The sequence below is a fragment of the Sarcophilus harrisii genome, chromosome 3 (genome assembly GCF_902635505.1).
Source record: "Sarcophilus harrisii chromosome 3, mSarHar1.11, whole genome shotgun sequence".
NCBI lineage: Eukaryota > Metazoa > Chordata > Mammalia > Dasyuromorphia > Dasyuridae > Sarcophilus > Sarcophilus harrisii.
Genome location: NC_045428.1, coordinates 163,001,369 through 163,025,675, shown reverse-complemented (window position 1 = coordinate 163,025,675; position 24,307 = coordinate 163,001,369). Strand labels below are relative to the sequence as shown.

At 35.2% G+C, this 24,307-nt stretch overlaps 1 protein-coding gene across 5 annotated transcripts in view; it reads right to left on the bottom strand.

Moving 5' to 3' along the window:
• Positions 1–18,773, bottom strand: part of ARHGEF7 (Rho guanine nucleotide exchange factor 7) — a 319,978-nt gene extending 301,205 nt beyond the window's left edge. For all 5 annotated transcript variants that reach the window (XM_031958722.1, XM_031958725.1, XM_031958724.1 and 2 more), the window contains exon 1: positions 18,589–18,773. In XM_031958722.1, the coding sequence (XP_031814582.1) occupies positions 18,589–18,753 (165 nt within the window). In that variant the 5' untranslated portion in view covers positions 18,754–18,773. The remainder of the gene's footprint in view (positions 1–18,588) is intronic.
• Positions 18,774–24,307: the final 5,534 nt, after the last annotated feature.

Sequence of the window (24,307 nt, the reverse complement as noted above, 5' to 3'; positions counted from 1 at the left end):
TTATGTGACCTGGTTACTTAGCCTCTCTGAACCTGTTTCCTCATATGTAAAATAGGTTTAATAATACTTAAACTAAGATCCAAGATTCTGGGACAAGAACTCACTATTTGACAAAAGTTGCTGAGAAAACTGAAAAGCAGTTTGGTAGAAACTAGGTATAGATTAACATCTCATATTACTTACCAATATAAGGTCAAAATGGGTACATGATTTAGACATAAAGAATCATATCATAAGCAAACTGGGGAAGCACAGAATATTTATGGATAGGGAAGAATTTATAACCAAACAAGAGATAGAGAACATTATGGATAATGGATAAATAGATAATTTTATTATATCAAATTTAAAGGATTTTGCACAAACAAAAGCTATGCAGACAAGATTTTAAGGGAAGAAAGAAACTGGGGAGTAGAGTAATTAACATCAAGTTTCTTTGACAAAGGCCTCATTTCTCAAATATATAGAGAACTAAGTCAAATTTATAAGAATGTGACATTCCTCAAATGATAAATGATCAAAGAATATCACTATGCAGTTCTCAAAAGAAGAAATCCAAGAAGTAAAAATAGTCATATGAAAAAAATTATTTAAATCACTACTGACTAAAGAAATGCACATTAAAATAACTCTGAGGCACCACTTCATACCTATCAAATCAGTTAATATGACAGAAAAGGAAAATGACAAATATTAGAGGAGATATAGAAAAATAGTGATAATAATACATTGTTGGTGGAATTGTAAATTGATCTAACCACTCAGGAGAGCATTTTGGAACAATACCCAAAAGACTATAAAACCTCTGATCCAACAATATGGTTTTTTAAAAAAAAAGACAAATAACTATAAATAAAGCCCTATGAAACTAAGAATACGCATGGAATGAAAATACAAGAAAAGAGCAACTAGAACAAAAATATAAACAACAAAAATGATGCAGAAAATAGAGGATATGTATTTGAAGACAGAAGATCTGGGTTTGAGTTACAGGCCAATCATCTACTAGTTTTGTATCCCAAAGAGATGAAGGAAAAAAAAAAGGAAAAGAACCTATTTGTACCAAAAACATGTATAATAACTGTTTTTGTGGCAACAAAGAACTGTAAATTAAGGGAATGTCCATCAATTGGGGAATTCTAAACAAATTGTAGTATATGGTTTTGATGGAATATTATTGTTATAAGAAATGGTGAGCATATTGTTTTGAGAAAAACCTGGAAAGGCTTAAATGAACTGATGCAAAATGAAATGAGAGAAACCAGGAGAACATTGTGAATAGCAAGAGCAATATATATGATGATCGGCTGCAAATAACTAAGCTATTCTCAGCAGTACAATGATACAAGGCAATTATAATGAAAAATTCACCACCTTCAGAAAAAGAACTGATGAAGACTAGGTGAAGACTGAAGCATATTTTTTTAAATTATTATTGGGCTTTTTTTAATCTGCATTTTTTGGCAACACAGCTAATATAGAAATGTTTTATGTGACTGCACAAATATAATATGGATTAACTTCTCCAAGAGAAAGGAGAGGAAAGAATGAGAGGGAGAATATGAAACTCAATTTTTAAAAAAGAATATTAAAAATCTTTGTTTACATTTAAAATAAAGTTAAATGTAAAAAAATACTTTAACAATCTCATATTCTGAAAGAAAACATTTTTTAACTATTGTAAATGTGAGTCATTATTGATTATTATCACATGTAAGCCTATATTCATATATCTTAGTTATAACAACAGCATGTCAAATAAGAAAGATTGCAAAGGAGACTATGAAATGCTATTTCTAATTTTGAATAAGTAGACACAGTAAGTAAAAATCATAATTCAATGATTCCTAAGACTATATTTTAGGAAAGGGAATAAGCATTTATAAAATATCTACTATGTGACAAATACTTTACAAATATCATCTCATTTGATCCTCATAACATTCCCGAAAGGTAGGTGCTGTAGTTATTCCTTTTTCTTTTCTTTTTTTTACAGTTGAAGAAATTGAGGCAAACAGATGTGAAATAACCCATCCATGGTCATACAAGTATTAAAGGCCACATGTGAACTGATCTTCCTCAAGCCTAGTGCTCTATCCACTGCACCACCTACCTGCCTCTATATCAGTTTTCCTTTCTTTTAAATCAAGAACAAATTAAACAAACAAATTAAAATATATTACTTCTCTTCTTTTTTTCCTTTCCTTCTTCCCTCTCTTTTTTTCTTTTTCTTTGTCCTTTTTCTTCCTTTTTTTCTTTCTTTCTTCCCCCTTCCCTCTGTCCCTTCTTCTTTTCCTCCCTCCCTCCCTTTCTTTCTTTTTTCCTTCCTTCCTTTCTTCCTTCTTTTGTGCCTTTCTACTTATCTTGTAACTTGTCACTTACTGAGCAGGCAAGTAGCCTAGCTAAAGCAATAAGCCACTTATTGCTCGTATGACTCTGAGCAAACTACTTAACCTTATCCTTCCTTCTTTTCTTACTTTCTTTCTGTCTCCTTCCTTTCTTTTTCTCTGTCCCCTTTATTTATTATTTATCTCTCTCCCTCCTTTCTTTCTCTCCCTCCCTTTCTTTCTCTCTCGCTCCCTTCTTTCTTTCTCCCTTCTTTCTTTTTCTCTCCCTCCTTTCTTCCGTTCTCTCTCCTTTTTTCTCTCTCCATTCTTTCTTTCTTTCTTCCTCGCTCCCTTTCTTTTTCTCTCCCTCTCCCTTCTTTCTCTCCCTCCCTTCTTCCTTTCTCTCTCCCTCCTTTCTTTTTCCCTCCCTTCTTTCTTTCTCTCCATTCTTTCTCTCCTTCCCTTCTTTCTCTCTCCCTTCATTCTTTTTCTCTCCCTCCTTTCTTTTTCTCTCCCTTCATTCTTTTTCTCTCCCTCCTTTCTTTCTATCTCCCTTCATTCTTTTTCTCTCCCTCCTTTCTTCTTTTCTCTCTCCCTTCTTTCTTTTTTCCTCTCTCCTTTTCTTTCTTTTTCTCTCCCTTCTTCCTTTCTTTCTCCCTTCTTTCTTTCTTTCTCCCTTCTTTCTGCCTTTCTCTCCCTTTCTCTCTCTCTCCCTTCTTTCCTTCTTTCTTCTTTCCTCTCTTCCTTCCTTCCTTCTTCCTTCTTCCCTTTCTTTCTATCATCTTGTAACTGTCACCTCCTAAGCAGGCAAGTAGCCTAGCTTGAAGCAGTAAGCCACCTTGAGGGAAATATAAGAGGTAGCATTTACAGGTGAGTCAAACCACAGTTACTACTGCCCTTACATCAACTGGAAATAGTCCAGGACCCTAAGTCCAGGAGCTTTGATACCTACTTCCAAACACACCCCCAAAGCCATCATCTCAGGAAGCCACCCAATATAGAAATACTAGAAATTGCTCCTGCTTCTTTGGCAGCCATAACTACTAAAGATCTGGAAAAGAAAGTTCTGGTCACTACAGTTCTTGTACCCATCAAGCAGTTCAGAATCAGAAATAGATATGGTTTTACCCATGGAAAAAACATTAAGCAATGTACATTACCATCTGCTTTGCTGCTATACTCTATAGACCATAGGGCCTTTCCACCTGACTTGTAGAAACTTCCTATATATGTATGGTGTTTCTTTCTGCTAGATTGTGAACCCTTTGAGAATGAGGGCTATCTTGCTTTTCTTTCTTTTTCTTCTAGAATACTGCTTTACATTGGTAGGCATTCAATTTGATAAAATAAACTCCTATATCTTTTTAGTTAGGAGAAAACCAAGCCATCTCATAGGATCATAGTTCCAAAACTGAAAGGGAATTTTGAACTCTCCTCCTCCTGACTCCAGGGTCAATGCATGATCTATTGTGCCATATAATTGCCCCATGAAGGGGAATTTTGAAATATTGTAATCTAACCTTTTACTTTACAGATCAGAAAACTGAGGCCCAGAATGGTCACATGATAAGCAATAAGTAGAAGAAGCAAGATTGGAAGTCAGTTCTAGTTTTAGCTTGTAAATTCCTATACTTTTTCAATTGCATACCATTGTCTCTAATACCTGTCAATGAGATAGTTCTTTATGTACCCATATTAGAACTTCAGCCAATTTTCAGATTCATCAGTAGACATTCAAAAAATAAAGAAAATTTTGGTTCCTTTCCCCAAATGACTCCAAATATTCTGTAGGTGAGACATTATTTGTGCAATTTTGTTATATTTTATCTAAATTTGTGGTGTAGTTAGTATATATGTTTTAATTTGAAAACTTCTTAAATTGTGAACTTGAAAGTATTACGTATTTAAATTATATTACTTAGAACATAGCCTTATATAATAAACAATAGATATTTGTGGATTTGATTTTTGACTTAAAGTAAATAAAAATAAAATTAAACAAATAAATCTGGGTCAACTAGGTAGCCCAGCGGATAGAGTCCTGGGCCCAGAGTCAGGAATACTCATCTTGCTGAGTTCAAATATGACCTCAGACACTTATTAGTTGTGTGAACCTGGGCAAGTCACTTAACTCTGTTGCCTTAGTTTACTCATCCGTAAAAAACTGAATAAGGAAATAACAAACCACTTCAGTATCTTTGCCAAGAAAATGCCAAGAAAGGGTCAGACACAATTGAAAAAAAAAAAACTGAACAAAATAAATTTTGAAGAATATTCAACTTCAAATGGTAAATTAACTTTCCTAATCTTCTAAAATCATATAAAAGTTAGGGTGGAATCAAAATCAACAAGTATTCATTAAAAATCTATTATGTGCAAGTAATTACCATTTACTGTGTGCCAGGCACTTTCATAAGTGTCAGGAATAGAGAAAGGTAAAAAGCATGCTTTCTGCCCTTTACTAAGCTTCTATTTTAATAGGGAAAATAAACCAACAACAATGTACATACAAGATTTATAGAGAGTATAAATACACTCATAAGTAGGATGGCACTAGTAATGAGAAGGGGGAGGATGAAGGCCTCCTGGAGAAGAAGCGTCTTGAATTGAGTCATAAAGAAAACCTGGGAACCCAGTAATAGAAAGTATTCTAGATACAGGGAAACAGATAGTGAAAAAGAGTGTGTGTCAGGAGAGGTAGTTTTGTGGAGAGGAATAGCAAGAGAGCCAATGATGCTGGATCATGAAGTCTTGAAGGGGAATAATGTACAAGACTACCAGAAAGGTAGAAAGTAGTCAGATTATCATAGGTTCTAATAGTTAAAGGTCAAAGAGAAAATTTTATATTTGACCTTATAGGTAATAAATACTATAATATTCATAAAAGATATTGAAAGGTATCATTGTTAACTTTAAGATAATTTGACAGCTAAGTAGAGAATGTTTTTGAGTGGGGAAAGACTTGAGGCAAGGAGAATAACCAGCAGTGTGTTGCAGTAGGCTAGGCGAGAGACTTCAAGAACCTACACTAGGGTAGTGACTATGAGTGGAGAGAAGGGATATATATATATACATACCTACATATATATATGGAGGAAGGATAATAAGTTCTGTTTTGATCATGTTAGAGATTCTAAGGTACAATTGATGCAAGACTGGAACTAAGGCTCAGGAAAAGGCTAGATATATGAAATAATAAGCACTTATCTATCTATCTATATCTATATCTGTATCTATATATACACATACATACACACACACAGACACATGCACAAACTAACTTTATTATTATGAGAAAATGTACTGGAAGCTGCATCAATAAAAGCCTAACATAAATGGCATTTGAGCTGAGCTTTAAAAAACAATTCTAAGGAAAAATTGAAGGAGTATATTCTATACACAAATAACTTGTACAAAGGCAGATATAATGAAAGATGGTAGCAGGCTGAATTGTAAAGCATATGAAGGGGAATTTTGTTTAAGCCTGAAAAGGTATATCATGACGAGCTCTAATAACAAAACAAAAAGAAAAGTTTATATTTGATTCTAAAGATTTAGGAGGCCTTTGGAGGTTATTAAGAGAGTGGTGTGATCAAATTTATGCATTAGAAATATCATTTTTGGTAGCTGTTTGAAGGATAGTTTGGATAGGGGAGATATTTGAGGCAAGGAGACCAATTAGGATAAAATTTCCAAAATCCAGGTGAAGGGTGTGAGGGCTTGAACTTGGGGGTAGTTCATGTGAGTAGAGCGAAGGGGACGGATGTGAGATGCTATGAAGATATTATCAATAAGACTTATGAACTGAATAGATATGAGCATGAGGAAGAATGAGGACTTCCAGAAGACTGAATCTGAGTGACTAATTGTGAACCGGAGTAACTACAAGGATAGCAGTGCTCATGATAAGAAAAAAAGCAAGTGAACAGAGCTCAGAGTCTCCCATCACATTTTTTTTCCCTACTAAGGACAGAAAATAACTCTCAGGAGCAAGATTGAATCTGAGTTCAATATCAATCCCTGGTTTAAAGGACCTTATGATCTAACTGGGAAAACAAGACATACCTGTATGTCAAGTTAAATGCAATATAAGATCAAAATGTGAAGACTTCACAAGACAGGATATGAAAAATGTCAGTAGAGGCCATCTACAGCAGCTTGCTAGATCACCCTCATCTTCATCTCTTACCTTTTCTTTATTTTGCTTTATGTCTCATATTGATTTGTAATAATTAATAAAATTGCAATAATTTTTTAAAAATTAGATATAAACTTGGAGATATAAATACAATACAAAGCTTGGGGGAGAAATCCAAACAATTGTGGGACTGCAAGTCAACTAGATTTTAATTCTCGTAGGAATAATATATCATAAGACAAACATATTAGGTAGTTTTCATTCATTTCTTCATTCAATTGTTTACCATTGAGTATGTATTATATATAAGGCAACAGTGGGACAGTAATGGTATTGTGGAAAACAAAGTACCTAGTATTTATTAGATACTTACTAAGTGTTTATTGAATTGAATTAAATCAGGATTTAATGTTTTGTTTTCAGCTCTTTTTCCCTTGGTGACTTATAAATCCTACTCTACTTCCCTCTTTCCTTTATGTACACAATGGAGAAAAAAAATCTAAAGTCTAAAGTCTTTTCTAGTTCTAAATCTACAATCTTATGATCTTATGGCCCTATGATTTATCTCTAAGGTTCCTTCCAGTTCTATGATACTAAATATACAGATAAATTTCACAGGATCCCTGCTTTCAAAAAGCTTATCATCTTGTAGGTGAAGAGGACATATACACAAGATATAAATTAAAATATAATAAATACTCAAGAAGACTGTAGGACATACATTTAAAACTAGAGTGGATCTTATAGGACATCTAATCCAATCCTCTCATTTTATTCATGAGGGAAATGAGGGCCAACAACGTGGAATAATTTGCCCAAAGTCATAAAGGTAGCAAGTCAAAAGTTTGGATACTAACCTGGGTACTCTGACTACAAATTGAGTGCTCTTTCCATAAAGTGCTATGAGAATAGTTGATGGATAAATCATTTCCAATTAAAATATTCTAGTCCTAAAATAGAAAAGACCAGGCCAAGGGTGCTTCCCCAGATACAACTTTGGAAAGTTTTAATGTCAGTGCAGTACCATATACCATATACCCACATACCATATACTATGTGCCAATCATATCAATCTTGAGAGATTTCCTAAATCTGTCCAGCTTCCCTCAAGCATGTGATAAATAAATATGCTTTTCTTGTAATAGACAAAAGCTAGTTAAATTGCACAAAAGAATGATATAAGTGTGCCGTTTTTTAGTGGCAAGAGGGATAGCTGTAATGACAATTAATAAGCTTACCAAAATGGCTAATAAATATCCTCTCAAAAAATAGTAATAAAAAGCAATCTAGGCATACTTTATTTCATTGTGTTTCACTTTATTGCATTTTGCAGATATTGCCTTTTTTAAAACAAATTAAAGGTTTGTGGCAATTATGCATTGAGCAGGTCTGTTGGTGTCATTTTTCCAACAACATGTGCTCACATTGTGTCTCTGTCACATTTTGATAATTCTCACAATATTTCAAACTTTTTTCATTATTATTATTATATTTGTTATGGTGATCTGTAATGAGGAATCTTTGATGTTACTATTGTAACATCACAAATTGTGTGTTCTGATTGCTCCATTCACTTAGTCACTCCCTTCTTTTTCTCCTCTCCTCAGGCTTCCCTATTCCTTGAGACAACAGTATTAAATCATATTACATAAACTTAGTCGATAAAGCAGCACCAGGGTTTGAGAGGACTAATTCCAATTTTGAAAGAAGTTGTATTGTAGGTAAAATGCTATCAAATAGCATCACATGCTACAGAAAAAATTTTTTGAAAGGAAGAGTCAATACATGACACAACTTTATTGTTATTTTAAGAAATTGCTACCACCACTCCATCCTTCAGCAATCTCTCTGAAGGGTCAGCAGACATCAACACGGAGGCAAAACACTCCACTAGCAAAATGATTACAACTACTAAAGGCTCAGATGATGGTTAGCAATTTTTTTTTAACAATAATATATTTTTAATTAAGGTATTCATTGGGAAGTTTTTAGACATTATTGCACACTTAATAGAATATAGTATAGACATAACTTTTGTATGTAAAAGATTCATGTGACTTACTTTATTGTGATATTTGCTTAATTGCAGTGATCAGAAACTGAACTCATAATATCTTTAAGATACGCCTGTGTCACACACACCTTACACTAAATCCAGAACAGACCAAACAAACATTTTTTGATGCTCTACTCTAAGAAAATTGCATAAATCTCCAGAATGTCAAAAAAAATGCTTCCTCGAGGAAACAAGAATTTAAATATCTTAAAGGAAATGGAAAATAGGAAGCTCCAGAATTAACTTTAGAAATATCATAGTCAAACCATGAAGTCATGGTAAATACCATTAGGGTTAGAGGATGCCATGGAGAAAGATTAATTGATTTCTTGTTGGTGTGGGTCCAAAGTACTCTGCAGTTTGTGCCAATGGGTGATGTGACCCCTTGCTGGGAACAGGAAAAAAATTGGCAATAGCAGAGAAAAGGCACTCTTATTAAGTTGTTTTATTCATTTAAAATAGGGATTCTTACCTTTTTTGTGTCATGAACCTCTTTTGCAGTTAAGTCTGTGGGCCTTTTCTCAGAATAAACTTTTTAAATGATTGCTTAAGTGATTAAACTGCAGTTAGAAGTTAGTAAAAAATAAAAGCATAATTTTCCCCTGCCCACAAGTTCATGGAAATCTATCTAGGGATCCCTTGGGAGTTCATGGACCCAATATTAAAAATCCTTTATTTAGAATGATCCACTGTTATTTCCTGGTATTATTTTGTTAAAGCGTGATACCACTACAGAGAGTGAAATATTTTTAAACAGCAAATATATATGAAGTAGGCAGCAAAATACAAATTTGTAGTGAGAAAATTATATATAGAATATGTGAAGAATTAATTAGAATATAAAGAATATAAATTATAAGTTTACCATCTCATAGCAAAGTATAGTACTAAAAAAAAAAATCTGCTATTTTACAGATAAAGGAACCTTCACCAAAAAAAAATTAGTTTCCTTCTAGGACATAGGAGATAGTTTCATGAGTTAAGGTAACCAAAAAACAAAACAAAACGCTGGGGTGTCAGCCTTTTGGCAATGACTCTCTCTGAATCTAGTTTGTCTGGTCTTGAGACAATGGTCCATTGCTAGGGCTAGGGCTTTCCATCAAGCAATATGTTTCTTATCAAGGACCTGGCATGTGCCAAACAGAGTGCTAGATGCTACATATACAAAGACAAAGCAAATAAAAACCTTCCCTGTGCTTAAAGAACCAACATTCTACCAGGAGAAGGGAAATGTGCATAAATCAGGATATAAAAATATATATAAAATAAACATTTTAAAATACATTTTTAAACTAAGATAAGACTTGACAACACATGCAGTTCACTGGTATAGTCTCTGAGGGCCCAAGGACATCCTCCATGCTGAGGTAAGACATCAGAGGAGGACTTTAATGGAGGCAAAAAACAGAAATACCATGTATTTATTTGTCATTTTTCTTTAAGATAGAAAGAAAACATCTATACTTTCAGCTCAGTTTTCCCACGTGATAAAAGGTAAAAGAAAAAATTTGGCCATATGCCTTTTTGTCCAAGGCAAAGTGGACAACTAAAATAAATAAATAAGGATAGATAAATGAAAAACAACTAAAATAAATGCAAACAATCTCTATGCTCCAGTTTAAGATACCTTTGCCCCTGATATCCCATGTGTTTAACTATATATGTCCTTTGGCCAACCAGCTACTTACTACCTCAGCAATCTTCAACTTTAAAAAAGTGAAGAAAAAGGAAACTTCCTAAATTGTTGAACTCAGACTTTAAAAGATAGCAGAAAAATCATAAGGAAAAGTGTTTTTACAATGCCTGTGCACTGTCAGTTGACCCACATTTCATTTATCCATTCATTCATTTTGCCACAAGAGTACTTGCTTCCTATTCAATTTACATACAGTTGAAATCCACTGCCTTTTTTTTTTTTTTCCTTTAGGGGTCTGCTTTAGCTCCATCCCATATATTTTGAAATGCCTCTCTTTTGTTGAAAGCTCATCTTTTATTAATAATGATTTTATTTAGCTTTAATGGATAGTATTTGTGTTATATATAGAAATCCTTTGTTTTATGAAGTATTTAATTCCATTCTTTTCCCTGATTTTTACTCCCCTCCCTGTAGAATATAACCTTCTTGAAGACAGGAACTATTTCACTCTTATATTTGTATTGCTACTATCTAGCATAACTAGCACATAAACATTTGCAGAATGATAAATTGTACCCCAAACTCTAGCATAAATGGAACCTCCAGAGCCCTCAAAGATAATAGTAGTGATAACAGTAAATCATATTAATATAGGATTTTAAGGTTTGTAATGCATTTTGAGATCATCTCCCAACTTAGCTCGGCTCCCTGGGAAACTGATTATAACCTGGATCACCCTTTCATGCTTTTAATCCCTATGGCAGTCCTAAATTTTAATACCTTAGGGAACCATTTAGCTCTCCTTTCTCCAGAAATAATCCACATGGATGTCCTTCAAATTCCTAGTTGCCAGGGAATAGCCAGGGATCTCAAAATTACTTCAGATTCTGAGCATGTAAATCAAGATTACAACTTTTCAACAGTTATTTAGCTCTTGATGTGATTTTTTTTTAAATGGCTAAGTAAATTGTAATAAGCTTTTACAATTTTGAATATTTTTGGAAGGAAATCTGATTACTGTTTTCTCATCTTTAAAAGGCCAGTAGTTGCTACAGATGATTTATAAGTTTCTTCCCATTTATGTATGTTTTCTCTCATCAATCTATAAAATCTATGATTTTATGATTTTATCAATATGCTTAGAGCAGTTATCATAATGAATTTCATAGTAAGAGACTTATATGAAAACTTCCTTCCACAGTCCCTTACCCATTATTGCTTAATACTTAATAACAATAGCCCCATCTACCTTTAAGATGTTCAGTTTCAGAATGAGAGTGATAGAGGGGCTAATGGGAATTTTCTATTATAGACATAGGAAGGCATCAGTGACTGACACTGTCCCTAAAAACTGAACTGGATAACTTGGCATTGCAAATAAATAATATCCCATATTTTAGAGTTGGAAGTGAACTTTCCTATAAAACCAACCAACCATCTGATAGATGAAGAAAATTAAATCCAGTGATAATTTGTTACTTCACTTAAGATCACACTGGACTACAGATTTCTAGTTTTCTCTTCCACATAGGGGCTCCCAACATATAGAAAATCTGAGTAAAAATTTTTGGCCCTCACTTCATACCAGAGAAATTGAATCTTTCTTTTTTTTCTTTTATGTTATAATTTATATTATATTATGAAATATTTTATTTCCTCCACATACAAGTTTTATGTTTAATGTATTCAGATAAGGATATAAAAACCCAGATACAATGACCTGTATAGCTAGTTTGCTAATCACAGTTATGTCTAAAAGCCAGATTCTCCTGTGTTCTTAGTCCAATGTTCCTTCCAATTTACCACACTAATTCCATGAAATCTTTATAACTACTATGTAAAATTGTTTTGTTTTTGTTTTGAGTCTATTCCTATAATTTCATTTATGCAGGGAACTCCCAGTGTGGAAACTCTCTCGACCAATGCAAATCAGCACTTGTTCTGCAACTTATACAAAGATTTGCTGCAAGCATTGAAAGATAACATGACTGCTGAAGGGTCTCAGAGCCAGTATGTAATGGGCTGGACATTGTCTTCCTGACTTTCAAGTTTACTTTTTATCCACCATACAACACTGTCTCCCTTCCATGAAAGTTATTATTAGTTTGTTCAGTCAATTATGTTCATTCTTTATTAGTCATTATTATAGCTACAGTGTATAATGTTTTCTCTTTTATCTGATTATTTTCTATACCATTTACTTTCTATAACACATAATCAAGCAATTGATCTTATTCTTTCTCCTGCTATTATTTAAATTGTATTTGTGTGTGTGTGTGTGTGTGTGTATAGATACACCTTATTTCTTCAAAAAAAAATCTACTCAATACAAATTTGGGATCAAGGATGGGGATAAAGATAAGGTTTGATTTTAACATGAATTCTTTATATTTACTAGCCAGCTGTTAGGAAATTATGTGAGGGGTTTATGTTGAAATTGAACTTGAGTTTGTTTACTTTATCTTTAATGAGTTGTATATTAAATGCAGTTACTGTGGGCCAGATGTTTCCCTTGGTATAACCCTATTCACCTCTTCTTTTGCAAACAGAGAAGAGGCACAAAGAGAAAGAGAAAACCAAACACAGAAAAAAAACCATTGCTGATACAGTACCTTAAAATTACATCTTCATAAAACTATGGTATAGTCACTAATTAGAATATCTAAGCAAAATTCATCTCTTCATTGTTGTTCAAAAAGAGTTAAGTTGCAGCCTTGGTGTAACAGATAAAAATTGGCTTCAGAACCAGAAAGATCTGAATTCAAGTACTGCAGATGACCCATAGTGGCTATGACTCCCTAAGTCACTTAACCTATCAGTGTTCTAGAAAACTAGTTTCCCTGTGTGTGTGTGTGTGTGTGTGTGTGTGTGTGTGTGCAAATTTTCCAATATCAATGAAATTATAGTTCTAGTTCTTAATGGGCAATGAGTTAACTTAATTAATAGGAAGTTCTTCAAAGTTCAAAGATTCCTTATGTTTATCCGTCTTTTTATTATTTTCAATTTGATATCTATCAGGCAGCAAATATTTATTAAAAACCCACAAATTGTCTTTCTGATTCCAAATAATTCTGACTAAAGGTTTAAAAGATATAACTATCTAAATATTGCTAATGATTCACATTTTTCTTTTTGTTTTTTTTAGGAATAAAAAGGTAAGTAAGCAGACTACTACTAGTATAGTAACTAGGTTACCACTGGTCCAGTATATTGGAGAGAGGATCCTTGTACAGGGAAGGATTGAACTGGAGAGGGACTATCAGGTCTATTCCAATTCTGAGACTTTGTGAAAATAATATCCTTTCTCTTTTTATCATTTTCTTCAAGGATGGCTGAGCTTCTGTTTTCCTATATTTTCTGAAATATATTTTCCTAATTTCTGAAATGTTTTGTTGACTCTTTTGTATAGATATGGAAGATAATGATTAGTTACCAGATTTTATTTTGGGGAATATTCTATGTATTCTGTTGAGTAGGGAACTGGAAAAAAGAGATTAAAAGTTTTGAATGTTAACAGTTATCAGCATCACTTTGTCTTCAAAAGCTGATCTCTCCCTTGTCTAAATTCATGTGGCACCAGCAATCTGCAGCATGCTATTATAACATTTGATCATCAACAATCTTAATATTCTTTTATTTTAAGTATTTACATGATATCTTCCCAATTAGGTTATAACCTTCTAGAAAAAATGTACTGTATCTTTGAATCACCCATAGCAAGTAACATAGCAGGACACAGAACTAGGTGCTTAATAATTACTGACTTGAATTGTCAATTATTAAATGCACTGAAACTGATAAAAAAGAGAGAGAGAGAGAGAGAGACAGCTGTCTCTGCACAGAAATACTGGATAACCCCACATACATAGAACATCTGCCAATTCTGGGATAGTAGTTCATCTGTTATTACTGTGCACAATTTTAGATATACAAGGTAAATTTATATGCATCTCTGCTTTCCAGCAACTTCCAAGAAAGAACAAAGTTTCCTGAGAAAGAGGATTTCGGAGGCATTCAAAGGTTAATAAAGTAACATTAAAATAGTACTTTTGTTCTCCTTATTTTTATTATGATTTTTAGTTTTTTATGAAAATTGTGTCCTTTAATTGTCTATAATTGGTTTTCTCACCAAATAATATTAAGGACATTTAGAGGGTAAACTTTATGCCTTTCTATGTATTTAAATAGTCATCCCATACAGTGGGCAGCTAACTCCATTCATCAGAGAAGCCCAAGTTTATAATTTACTGTTTTCTAGAGTCACAATTGATCACAAGGGTGGCTGTATCACCACTATGAAACCTGTCCCACACACACACACACACACACACACACACACAATTCCTACACATGTGATTTTTCCTCACAAAGAAACAGAGCTTTAAAAAATACTTTATATCTTTGCCCCAGATAGAAAATATAATCTTGATAATACTGTAGAATTATTTCTTTTCCATATAAATATAGACAAGGTTTCTAATTTCCTCTTTTTTGCTATTACATTTTTTTCTTTAAAAAAAAGTTACTGCAAAAAAAGAAAACCCTGAAAATTCTAAGAATACATGAGAAAAGTACAAACTATAAAAATTTTAAAAGTCTTTCTACTTTCCTAATTCCCACCCCATTACTAGCTCCAAAACAGGACAAATGAATGTAATGGAATAAACACACCAGCAAATGCTTCACCTAATTAAAGACATCTGAGAATTCTTAGTCAGCCTTAAAACTTTCCTTAATAATGAGAGCCCTTCCCCAAAGCTAGTGGTTTTAAATTGTGAATTTATCTGTCCTGAGCTAGAAAACTGCTTAGTTAAATATTTGCTAATAAAATTATTTTGTTAAAACAGGGACAAGGATTCAGATCCTTTAAATTTAAAAGACACAGACTGCTCATCCCACCCTCTTGTCTATCATCTCAAACACTGACATTAAGTGAAATTCAGATTTTCTTTTTTATATTTTTAAGGAAAATTTGTCCCGTTTCATATTCTACTTTCAAGCAAATCAATATTGGATGCATTATGGGATTGTGCAATTTGATTTACACATCAATTTTTTTAAATAAATAACTTTGTAGAGTAAAAGAAGCAGATTTATAATTCCTTTTAAATCCCTCTGTTAGGAAGACTTTTCAAAGCTGGGATTTTATCCTTAATAGAACTTTTTTTTGAACCATGGGTATTTGTCCATTTATAATTTTATCATATATGATGATAGAATGCTCTTACATCATGTGAAAATAATATTCAGCAAAAGTGATTGCTCAGTGACTTAGAGGGTTGAGTCTCAACTTTAGTATTCAATTTGATACGTTTCACTTATGACTTCTATAAGTCATAATTTATATGAAACCCTCTTTTTAAAAAAAAAAATTGTGATCTCTGAAGTTTTTAAAGAATAACCTGAAACCAGTGATTACTGATACATGCTAGTAGAATCATTCTAGTCTCATTTATAAATAAAAGTATAAATTTCTAGAGAACTCTGTTTGCTATCAACATAAAAGATTAAAGTTTCTTAAAGTATTGCTTTTAGAATCTATGACAAGTATTTTCTGTCTACAATTTTATTAATTTATCATATAGTTTCAGTACTTCTCATCTGGTTTTTATTACTAAAGACACTGGCATCTAAATGAAAACAAAGTCTGTGAGGTTTCTAAAAAGTTAACTCCTGTTCTTTTTTCCTAACCTAAATCACAATTCTGTTATGACATCAGAATCATTTACAGGCAAAATATTTTTCAAGGACAGGCAGAATAGGATGAACTCGTTTAAAAAGAAAAAAGAAAGAAAGGGCTCTATTTTTGTGAAGTTGTCCCTAAGCATGCGGTATGGGTCATGTTTGTATCCCCCAATAATTATAATAGTGAATACCTTCTATATAGTAAATGCTACATAGTTGATTTGCATTGCTAAAACTCTCATTATCAATCATCAATAAACTTTCTATCTTTAAAAATGAAACGAAGGGGACATATTCAAACTTATTAGTAATATCATTAAAATGTATTTTCTATTATATTTGACCAACTGTACATGATTATACTATAGCAAATATCTAGCATAAATATTTTTAAAACTAAAAATAAATAAATTGTTATTTTCAAGACACCATCCTAGTTCTGAAGTGTTCCAATTTGGCTATTCAACTGTTCTTATCATTATTCCCCCTCTTTGATTCTGTTTCACAGAAGAAAAAAAGTGGAACTAGAATTTAACATTTAAAAGAAGGAGCATCCTCCTCTCTGAAATCATATACACTGGATCCTCCCTTTTCTCATCTTCTAGTCCAGTATGAAAGTTCTTATCATTATTCCCCCTCTTTAATTCTGTTTCACAGAAGAAAAAAAGTGGAACTAGAATTTAACATTTAAAAGAAGGAGCATCCTCTCTGAAATCATATACACAGGATCCTCCCTTTTGTCATCTTCTAGTCCAGTATGAAAGTTCTTATCATTATTACCCCTCTTTGATTCTGTTTCACAGAAGAAAAAAAGTGGAACTAGAATTTAACATTTAAAAGAAGGAGCATCCTTCTCTCTGAAATCATATACACGGGATCCTCCCTTTTGTCATCTTCTAGTCCAGTATGAAAGTTCTTATCATTATTCCCCCTCTTTGATTCTGTTTCACAGAAGAAAAAAAGTGGAACTAGAATTTAACATTTAAAAGAAAGAGCATCTACTAATTTTAAGAAGATAGTGGAGAAAACAATTTTAGCTAAGCTTTTGCTTTCCTCCTAACTCATCTTGGATGGTGAATAATCTTGAAATCATCAGTGGGTCTGGAGGATTTGGGAGATCCCATTTTCTCATCAGTGTTCTAACAAAGTCCCATAGGATAATACAATCTGAATATTTAATTTTTTTGGCAAATATTAATCTATTTCATATAGGTTGTTAGTATTAATGGCATGTACTCAGGCAAAATAGCTACTAATAAATGCTTTAATTTCATCCTCAAAAAAAAAAAATAAAGAATAGTTCTTGGTTATTTGTTCCAAATAAATAAATAAATGAATAAATGAATGAATAAATGAATAAATAAATAAATAAATAAAAAGAGAGAGAGAGAGAGCATCCTCTCTGAAATCATATACACGGGATCCTCCCTTTTCTCATCTTCTAGTCCGGTATGAAAAAAAACTTTAAGCCCTCAAAGATAATCAGGTCAAAGTTCACACATATGTTCCCCTGAATGAGTATGCAGCTTATTGGCTGTAGACGTTAGGAGTAACAGGATCTCTAGGACTAACAGTCCTGTCCACGTCTAAATCTGGGAATAAAATCCAAGGATTGTAAATCCATGCTTACATATGTTTAGGGCTTCAATTCAAGTAATCCCAAGATCTTTTTACTTAGATGTAGCAAGAATTCCTCCCGTAGTCTAAGTAACAAACCATTATTTCCCAACCCAGCCCTCAGCTTTTGTGGAGAACGTTGGGGGGAAATTACAAAGTAACCGGTCCATTTAGACCCTCCCCAGAATGAGAAAAGTTGAACTGTTAAGCGGGACCAAAAAATGGGTCCGAACAATGGCATTTCAGAAAACTGCCTTTTCTGTCAGGGTCGCTGAACTGGAGCGAGCCACCCCGACTTTGTTAGTCGCTAAATGCTGGACAGAAATAAAAATGATAGCTAGTCATGGCTGGTTAAAAAAAAAAAAAAAAAAAAAAACCGTTTTCCCTCCCCAGTGGAGGTGGTGGGGGAAGGCGCGTGGCCAGGTTCGGACACTGCTGCGGCACCGCCCCCCCCCCCCCCCCCCCCCCCCCCCCCCCCCCCCCCCCCCCGCAGCCCCGGCAGCCGCCGAGCCCCGCGGCTCACTCCATTCCCGGCTCCCCCACCCCGCCCCCTCCCCACTTCCCCCACACAATGGCGCCTTTGGAGCTCCCGCTAGATGGGTTCTCCGGCCGTCTAGGGGGAAGCGCTATTCTGTGGAAAAGCCGCGCGCTCCCTTCGGCGCGGAGTGGGCTTCCCGGAGGGCAGCGGCGCACAAAGGGAAGTGCGTAGGGCCGGCGCCCGCATCGCCCGCCCGGCTGGCGAGCTGAGAAGCGCCGGCGGGCCGAGCGGTGGCCCGGGTGCCCCGGGGCAGCGCCGCCCCGCTCTCCCCAGCCCGGGGGGGAGGGGTTCAGGTCATTGCGCCGAAGCGCGCCCAAAGGCGTTCCCCGGCTTCTCCGGTGAGCTGAGGCTGAATGCGCCCGGCCCCGGTTATTTCTGAGCTGGTCTAGCCTTCAATGGGCGAGGAGGGGGCGGGGGAGGAGGGGAAATGGTGTGTGGAGCGCCGCGTGTGTCTGTGTGTCCGGTGCTCTGGGGAAGCACACAATCGAGCTACGGCTGACAGGATCCGATTTGGTGGGGGCAGGGCGGGGTGCGGTGCGGTGGGGTGGGGGCAGCGCGGGGGGAGGCGTGGAGAGGTGATATTGCACTTACTTTCTCTATGGTCCCAGGGAGCAGGCGGTCCAGCAGCCTGCAGAGGACCACCCCATCTTTCAGAGACGACTGCAAAAAGCCCTCCGGGTCCGAAATGGTTTTTTTGGGCGACTCCAGCACCCCCAAGGTAATCAGCCACGTAACGGTCTGTTCGGCGGAATTCATAGCTGCCAGAGGAAGAGAAATCCGCAGGGAAAAGGGAGAGAAATTGCACACGGAGCCGCCTCTCTCCCCCCCCCCCCCCCCCCCCCCCGCCTCTTTCTCCGTCGCCTTTTTTTTTTTTTTTTTTTTTTTTGGATCCCCCCCCTTTTTTTGCTTGTGGTTTCACATTGGAGCAGCAACGGCTGGAGCTGCTGATCCCACCTCCTCCTCCTCCTCCTCCTCCTTCCCCATGTAGATGCAGATGATGACGATTGGCTTTGCGAAATCCAGTAGGTCCAGTTTCTCTCTCTCTCCCTCTCGTGCGTTTTGGCAGACTGTCAAGTGCCTTTTCATTATATGCACATGAACCTGCAACAGCAGCAGCAACAGCCTGGCGCCTCCTCCTCCTCCTCCTCCTCCTCCTCCTCCTCTTCCAAGCCTTCCTTCAGCTGCTGTCGCCCAATGACATCACTGACAGGAGGAGAAGAAAAGAAGATGCCGTTTGCAACCCGCTCCACATCCTGTCATCATCTTAGCGTGTTCTAGCCGTTAATACGAATGGCACATGGATCCGCCCTACGTTAGGTGCTCGGGGCAAGGTCCGCTTATTGAACGCAGGCTGGTGCTCGCTTTTACGCACATCTGAGCACCACACACACACACACACACACAAAGATGTGTCAATACACCTACACTGAAACAATCAGCAAAATTCTAAGTATTCATAAATCCCGAACAAATTGTAAAGTGTCTTCGTGGGATATTATATATATTTATATAGTTAGGTATTTGAAGTTTGGGTCCGATTTGGATTTGGGTTTGTTTGGGCTTTTTTGTTCTGTTTTGTTTTTTGTATATTGCGTTTGTACCATCTAAACTAAGTAAGTAAGCAACGTCTGAAAGCAGTCCCTTTGACCTCTAGAGAAATCGGTTCATTTTCAGTTGCCAGTTGCAGCCTTTTATCATCGAACTGAACAAGTGAAATGTGCCCATGTGCACTTTCTTTTATACAATATGCTAACCATTTGCGCTTCTGCCTGGGCAATTTTAAGCAGACACCATCTGGAAGAACCTTCCTTTACTCCTTTCATTCTCTGTCCTTATGCCTCCCTCCTTTGCTTTAAAAGGCTTACAATTGTTCGATTTTTATAATATGTTAGAAAACAAAAATCTGAATCCTAAAAGGTTTTCCAGAATGCTTCCTCTTCCTTTTATTTATGGCAGTTTTATTTTAAAAGGTGTGAATAGTGAAGAAGGGGGCCCCAAATACATGGCAATCTCCTCACTGATACAAGTCAACAATCACGTAATATACTTTTTTTTTTTTTTTTTTTTTTTTTTTTTTTTTTTTCTGGCTACGTACGAAATTAGATGGGTCTAAACTGGGCAGGAGTGGGTTTCAGTAACGTTGTTTGTCTTTGTAAACGTGAACTGCAAGCTAACGCTGTACAATTTGTATCCCCTGTGCCCTCTAGCGGAGGGTTGGTTAGTGCGGTTTGCTGGCAACTAACGGCCCCCCCCCCCTCCCCCGCTTCAGCGTTTCATCAATGGTGTTTGAATAAGGTTTATCTTAGGACAGAACCTTTCAGGGACCGGAAAGTTGGTAATTATTTCGTTTCAAATTGAGAGATTCGATCCAAAAATTCGGAAAGAAAAAAAAATGCAGAAATGGTCATGTAGAGAGACATAAAGTTGATTTTTTTTTTAATTTAATCAATACTTGACTCGGTTGGTTAATTGCTTAAGTGGGTCTGGGAGGACCAGATCCAGTAGATATTTTCTAGAAACAACTTTAAAAATAGACATGAGGCATAAGGCCCTTGGTTAGCGTGGGGCATGATGGGTTTTTCTGTCTTCCATAGTCTTGGCTCTAAAAGATTCAAAAACCTAAACGGCTGTGTAAAGGGAAAAGAAAAAAGAAATGGCTAATGGTATTTACACATTCATCTACATACTTTTCACAGGAGAAATCAAGTCTTTTATTGAAACAGAGTATGCTGGCTAAAGCACTGGCTTGTCTTTGCTACTTTATTTCCACTCATTATGTCTACAGTCTGCCAATGTTTTCCTTGTTTGCCTTTTTTGTGACTTTCCATAATGATAGTTTATGGAAGGGGCTGGAAAGCTATAAGATTTTTTAAATATCCAAAAGAACTTAACAATGTTCTCTCCATCCCTACTTCCCATTTCATTCAGTGCTCTACTGTTGTAGGCAACTAATGCCATCACTCCTGTATTTCCTGATTCAACTTCACTGCCTTTATTTCTTCTCCATTATTTCAATTCTCCTTCACATTTGTATGTAAATACTCACTCAAAATAATGCCAGAAGCAGCTTGAATTTTTTTGGACAAAAAATGGCAATAAATACCATATTGTTTTCATAACAAGGCATCAAATCTGTTTTTATGTCCCTGTTATTATAGAGGCAATGTGTCATAATGAATACAGAATTGCCCTCAAAGCCAGAAAGACCTAGCTTCAAGTCCTGCCTTTGGCACATCCTGCTTATAACTTTTCAGAACTGTAAATAGCTCTTTGAGACCTCAGAGAAAGTCTTAACTTGATTAGTAGAGGGAATTTCTTCACCTGAGAATTTCTTATATTAATGAAACCACTCAGAGAACCAGCATCTGCCCATTACAAGTTCTGGGCTAAATGCTTGGGATACAAAGAAAGGCAAAATATAGCCTCTGCTCTCAGGAATCTTACAGTCTTAGAGGGGTGGAAGAGAAAGCATGCAAACAACTATATAAAATGATATATGCAAGATAATTTGCAGATAATCAAAAGAGAAAGCACCAAGGTCTACTTCCTACCCCCGTGATTATTCTTATTTAGGTTATTGCTGTTTTCTTTATATGATGACCAAGAAAAAAGGAGATAAGTATCTGATACAAGAGTTTTAACCAAATGATAATTATCAATATAATCAACCCAAGTGTTTCCACAAAAATCTTTTCCTTCTCACTTGTATTCACTTCTATTAAGATGATCTCTAGAAGGAATTTAGAATAATGTCAGTATCTTTGCAGATAATATTGCTCCTTAGGGTTTGGAGAAGGTCTTAGGTGAACATTCAAAGTTAAAACCAGAAGAGCAAAGTTTTTAGAAGTTTCCATAAAGCAGGAAAAACTGTCGAGTATGGGACTGTCATCCAAGGACCAGCCTAGATAAATTCAAAGAGTCTCATGGCCAGAAAGTTAACCATCCAATGATGGGATGGGAGTGGTCAAGGGCAAATCATGAAAGTGTCCACTGAGACAAGAAATGGTGGGAATATTCATTAAATCAAAAGGGAATATTCATTAAATCAAAAATCTTTTGTTGTTTTTTTTAAGAGCAAGAAGATAATGTAACACAGATCAATCTTGCTTGTCCTGTTTTAAATTAAACTTTTGTTTTTCTCATTTAATCTTACATGCATACAGGAAGCAAATTCTCAGTGTTCTCTACATTAAAAACCTTTTTTGAATTATGACATATTTCAAATAGAACAAGTAAGGGGGCTTTCATTGCGACAAAAATAAAATATCAGCTATTTATAACTTAGTAGATAAGTAGATATTTATGACTTCAAAGTAATATGACCCAGAGACATTAAAGTACTGTGGTCATCTCTAGAGTGCTTTTTAGCTCTTAATTTTGACATTATAATTATTAAGGGTAAGATTTGAACCCAGATTTATTTTTGGTTCCCAGTTAAGTACTTCATCCACAAGGCAATGTTGCCTTTCAAATAAGTTGTGGGAAGATTGGCTAGCAGGAAAACATCCACCCTGCACTAGGATAAAACAGTCTGTGCAAGAAGGAGGAAAAATCTTTCTTTTGAACTATGAATTTTGATATTTTGTCCAGTTTAGGTAATAACACTTCACAAAACACAAAGGAAAAACAACAGAATAATCAATGGAATAAAATATAGGTTGTAAGTAAAAAGGTTAAGGAGATCAAAGTTGTCAAGGGCAAAAAAGACTTGAGATCTTCAAGTATATGGAGGGTTTTTTTAATGTGTAGAATATTGAGAATTTGCTCCCTTTATCCAAGTAAGATCAAATAAGAAAACAAATAAGTCTTATTTAAAACAGGATAGGCAAAGTTGATGTGTTATATTCTCTTCCAGCTCTAAGAACTAGAATTTTGACTGCTTATGGAAAAGTATTTTTGGATAATAACGGTACTAATAACTTAAATGCAAATGTGTAAAGACTTTAGGAAGAAATTTCCCCACCAACTACTCAATGAGAAAGATTTTGCAAAATATTCTTATCCCCATTTTTAAAGAAAGGAAATGAAGATGTGATATGAATGTGAGGTTTGGCTTGGATGAAGAATCTAATATAATGGATTTTAATGTAATAGAGAGATATGGCACATGTACAAATAATTATACAAAATGCACGAGATATGCAAGAAAAAACAACAATAAATGAACTATGTGTAATTCAAGGGAAAAGGAAAAAAATAAACATGAAATTATCAGGATAGATTTCTTATAAGAAGTGACATTTGAGTTGGGCTTTAAAAGACTGGAAAAAAAAATATGGAGCAGGGGCATTCTAGGCATAGGGAGAAACTAGTGCAAAATTATGACATATACCAGGATTGCATGTGTGTGTATGTGTGCATATGTGTGCATTTATGATGTGTATATAGTGATTTTTATTGAGTTTTAGTCAATTTTTTTACATTCAATTCTTTCCTTATTTGGAGTTTTCTTGGCAAAGATGCTAGAATACTTTGCCATTTCTTTCTCTAACTCACTTTACAGATAAGAAAACTGAGGCAAACAGGGTTAAGTGATTTTTCCCAGAGTCACATAGCTAGTAAATGTCTAAGATCAGATTTGAACTCATAAAGATGACTCTTCCTGATTCCAAGCCCAGTGCTCTAGCCACTTCATAATCTAGCTGCCTTCTGTATAATAACAGCTTCTTACTTTCTTCTTATTAAGAAACTAATAAGAGCCAACATTTATATAGCATTGTTTGTTGTGTAAATGTATATATGATATACATGTATACATCCCATATACATACACATATATATGCATGTATATATGACACATCCACATCTATTTATATATAAAGTATATATTTAATAAATGCCCACATTTACCCAAACAAATATTTTACATCTAGATCTTAAAACATGCACATATATGTGTATGTAATTTGCTTAGATATCTTAGTTGAAATCAGGTACATGAATGAGATTGTGAAGGGAGAATTTAGAAATAGAAGAAAGTAGGGGATAGAATCTTGGTGATCATTCACTTTAAGGAACTTAAAATAGAAAGTGATTCCATCAAAATCTATGGAGCAGTAGATAAAGAGGTAGGAGGATCCTCCTACAGAGGATCTGTCACAGAGAAGATGAGAACTGCAAGAAGTCATAAAGGATGGAGACTGAAAAAAAAAAAAAGACATGGAATTTTGACATGTAAAGTCTAACTTAGGGGTGGGGAACGTCTGACCTGCAGGCCATATAAAGCCTATGAAATCATTTGTTCTGGCCCTTCCTACTAAGGCAATTGCAATGATGATAAGCTGAAAGCTCTGTAGAACAATCACTGCTG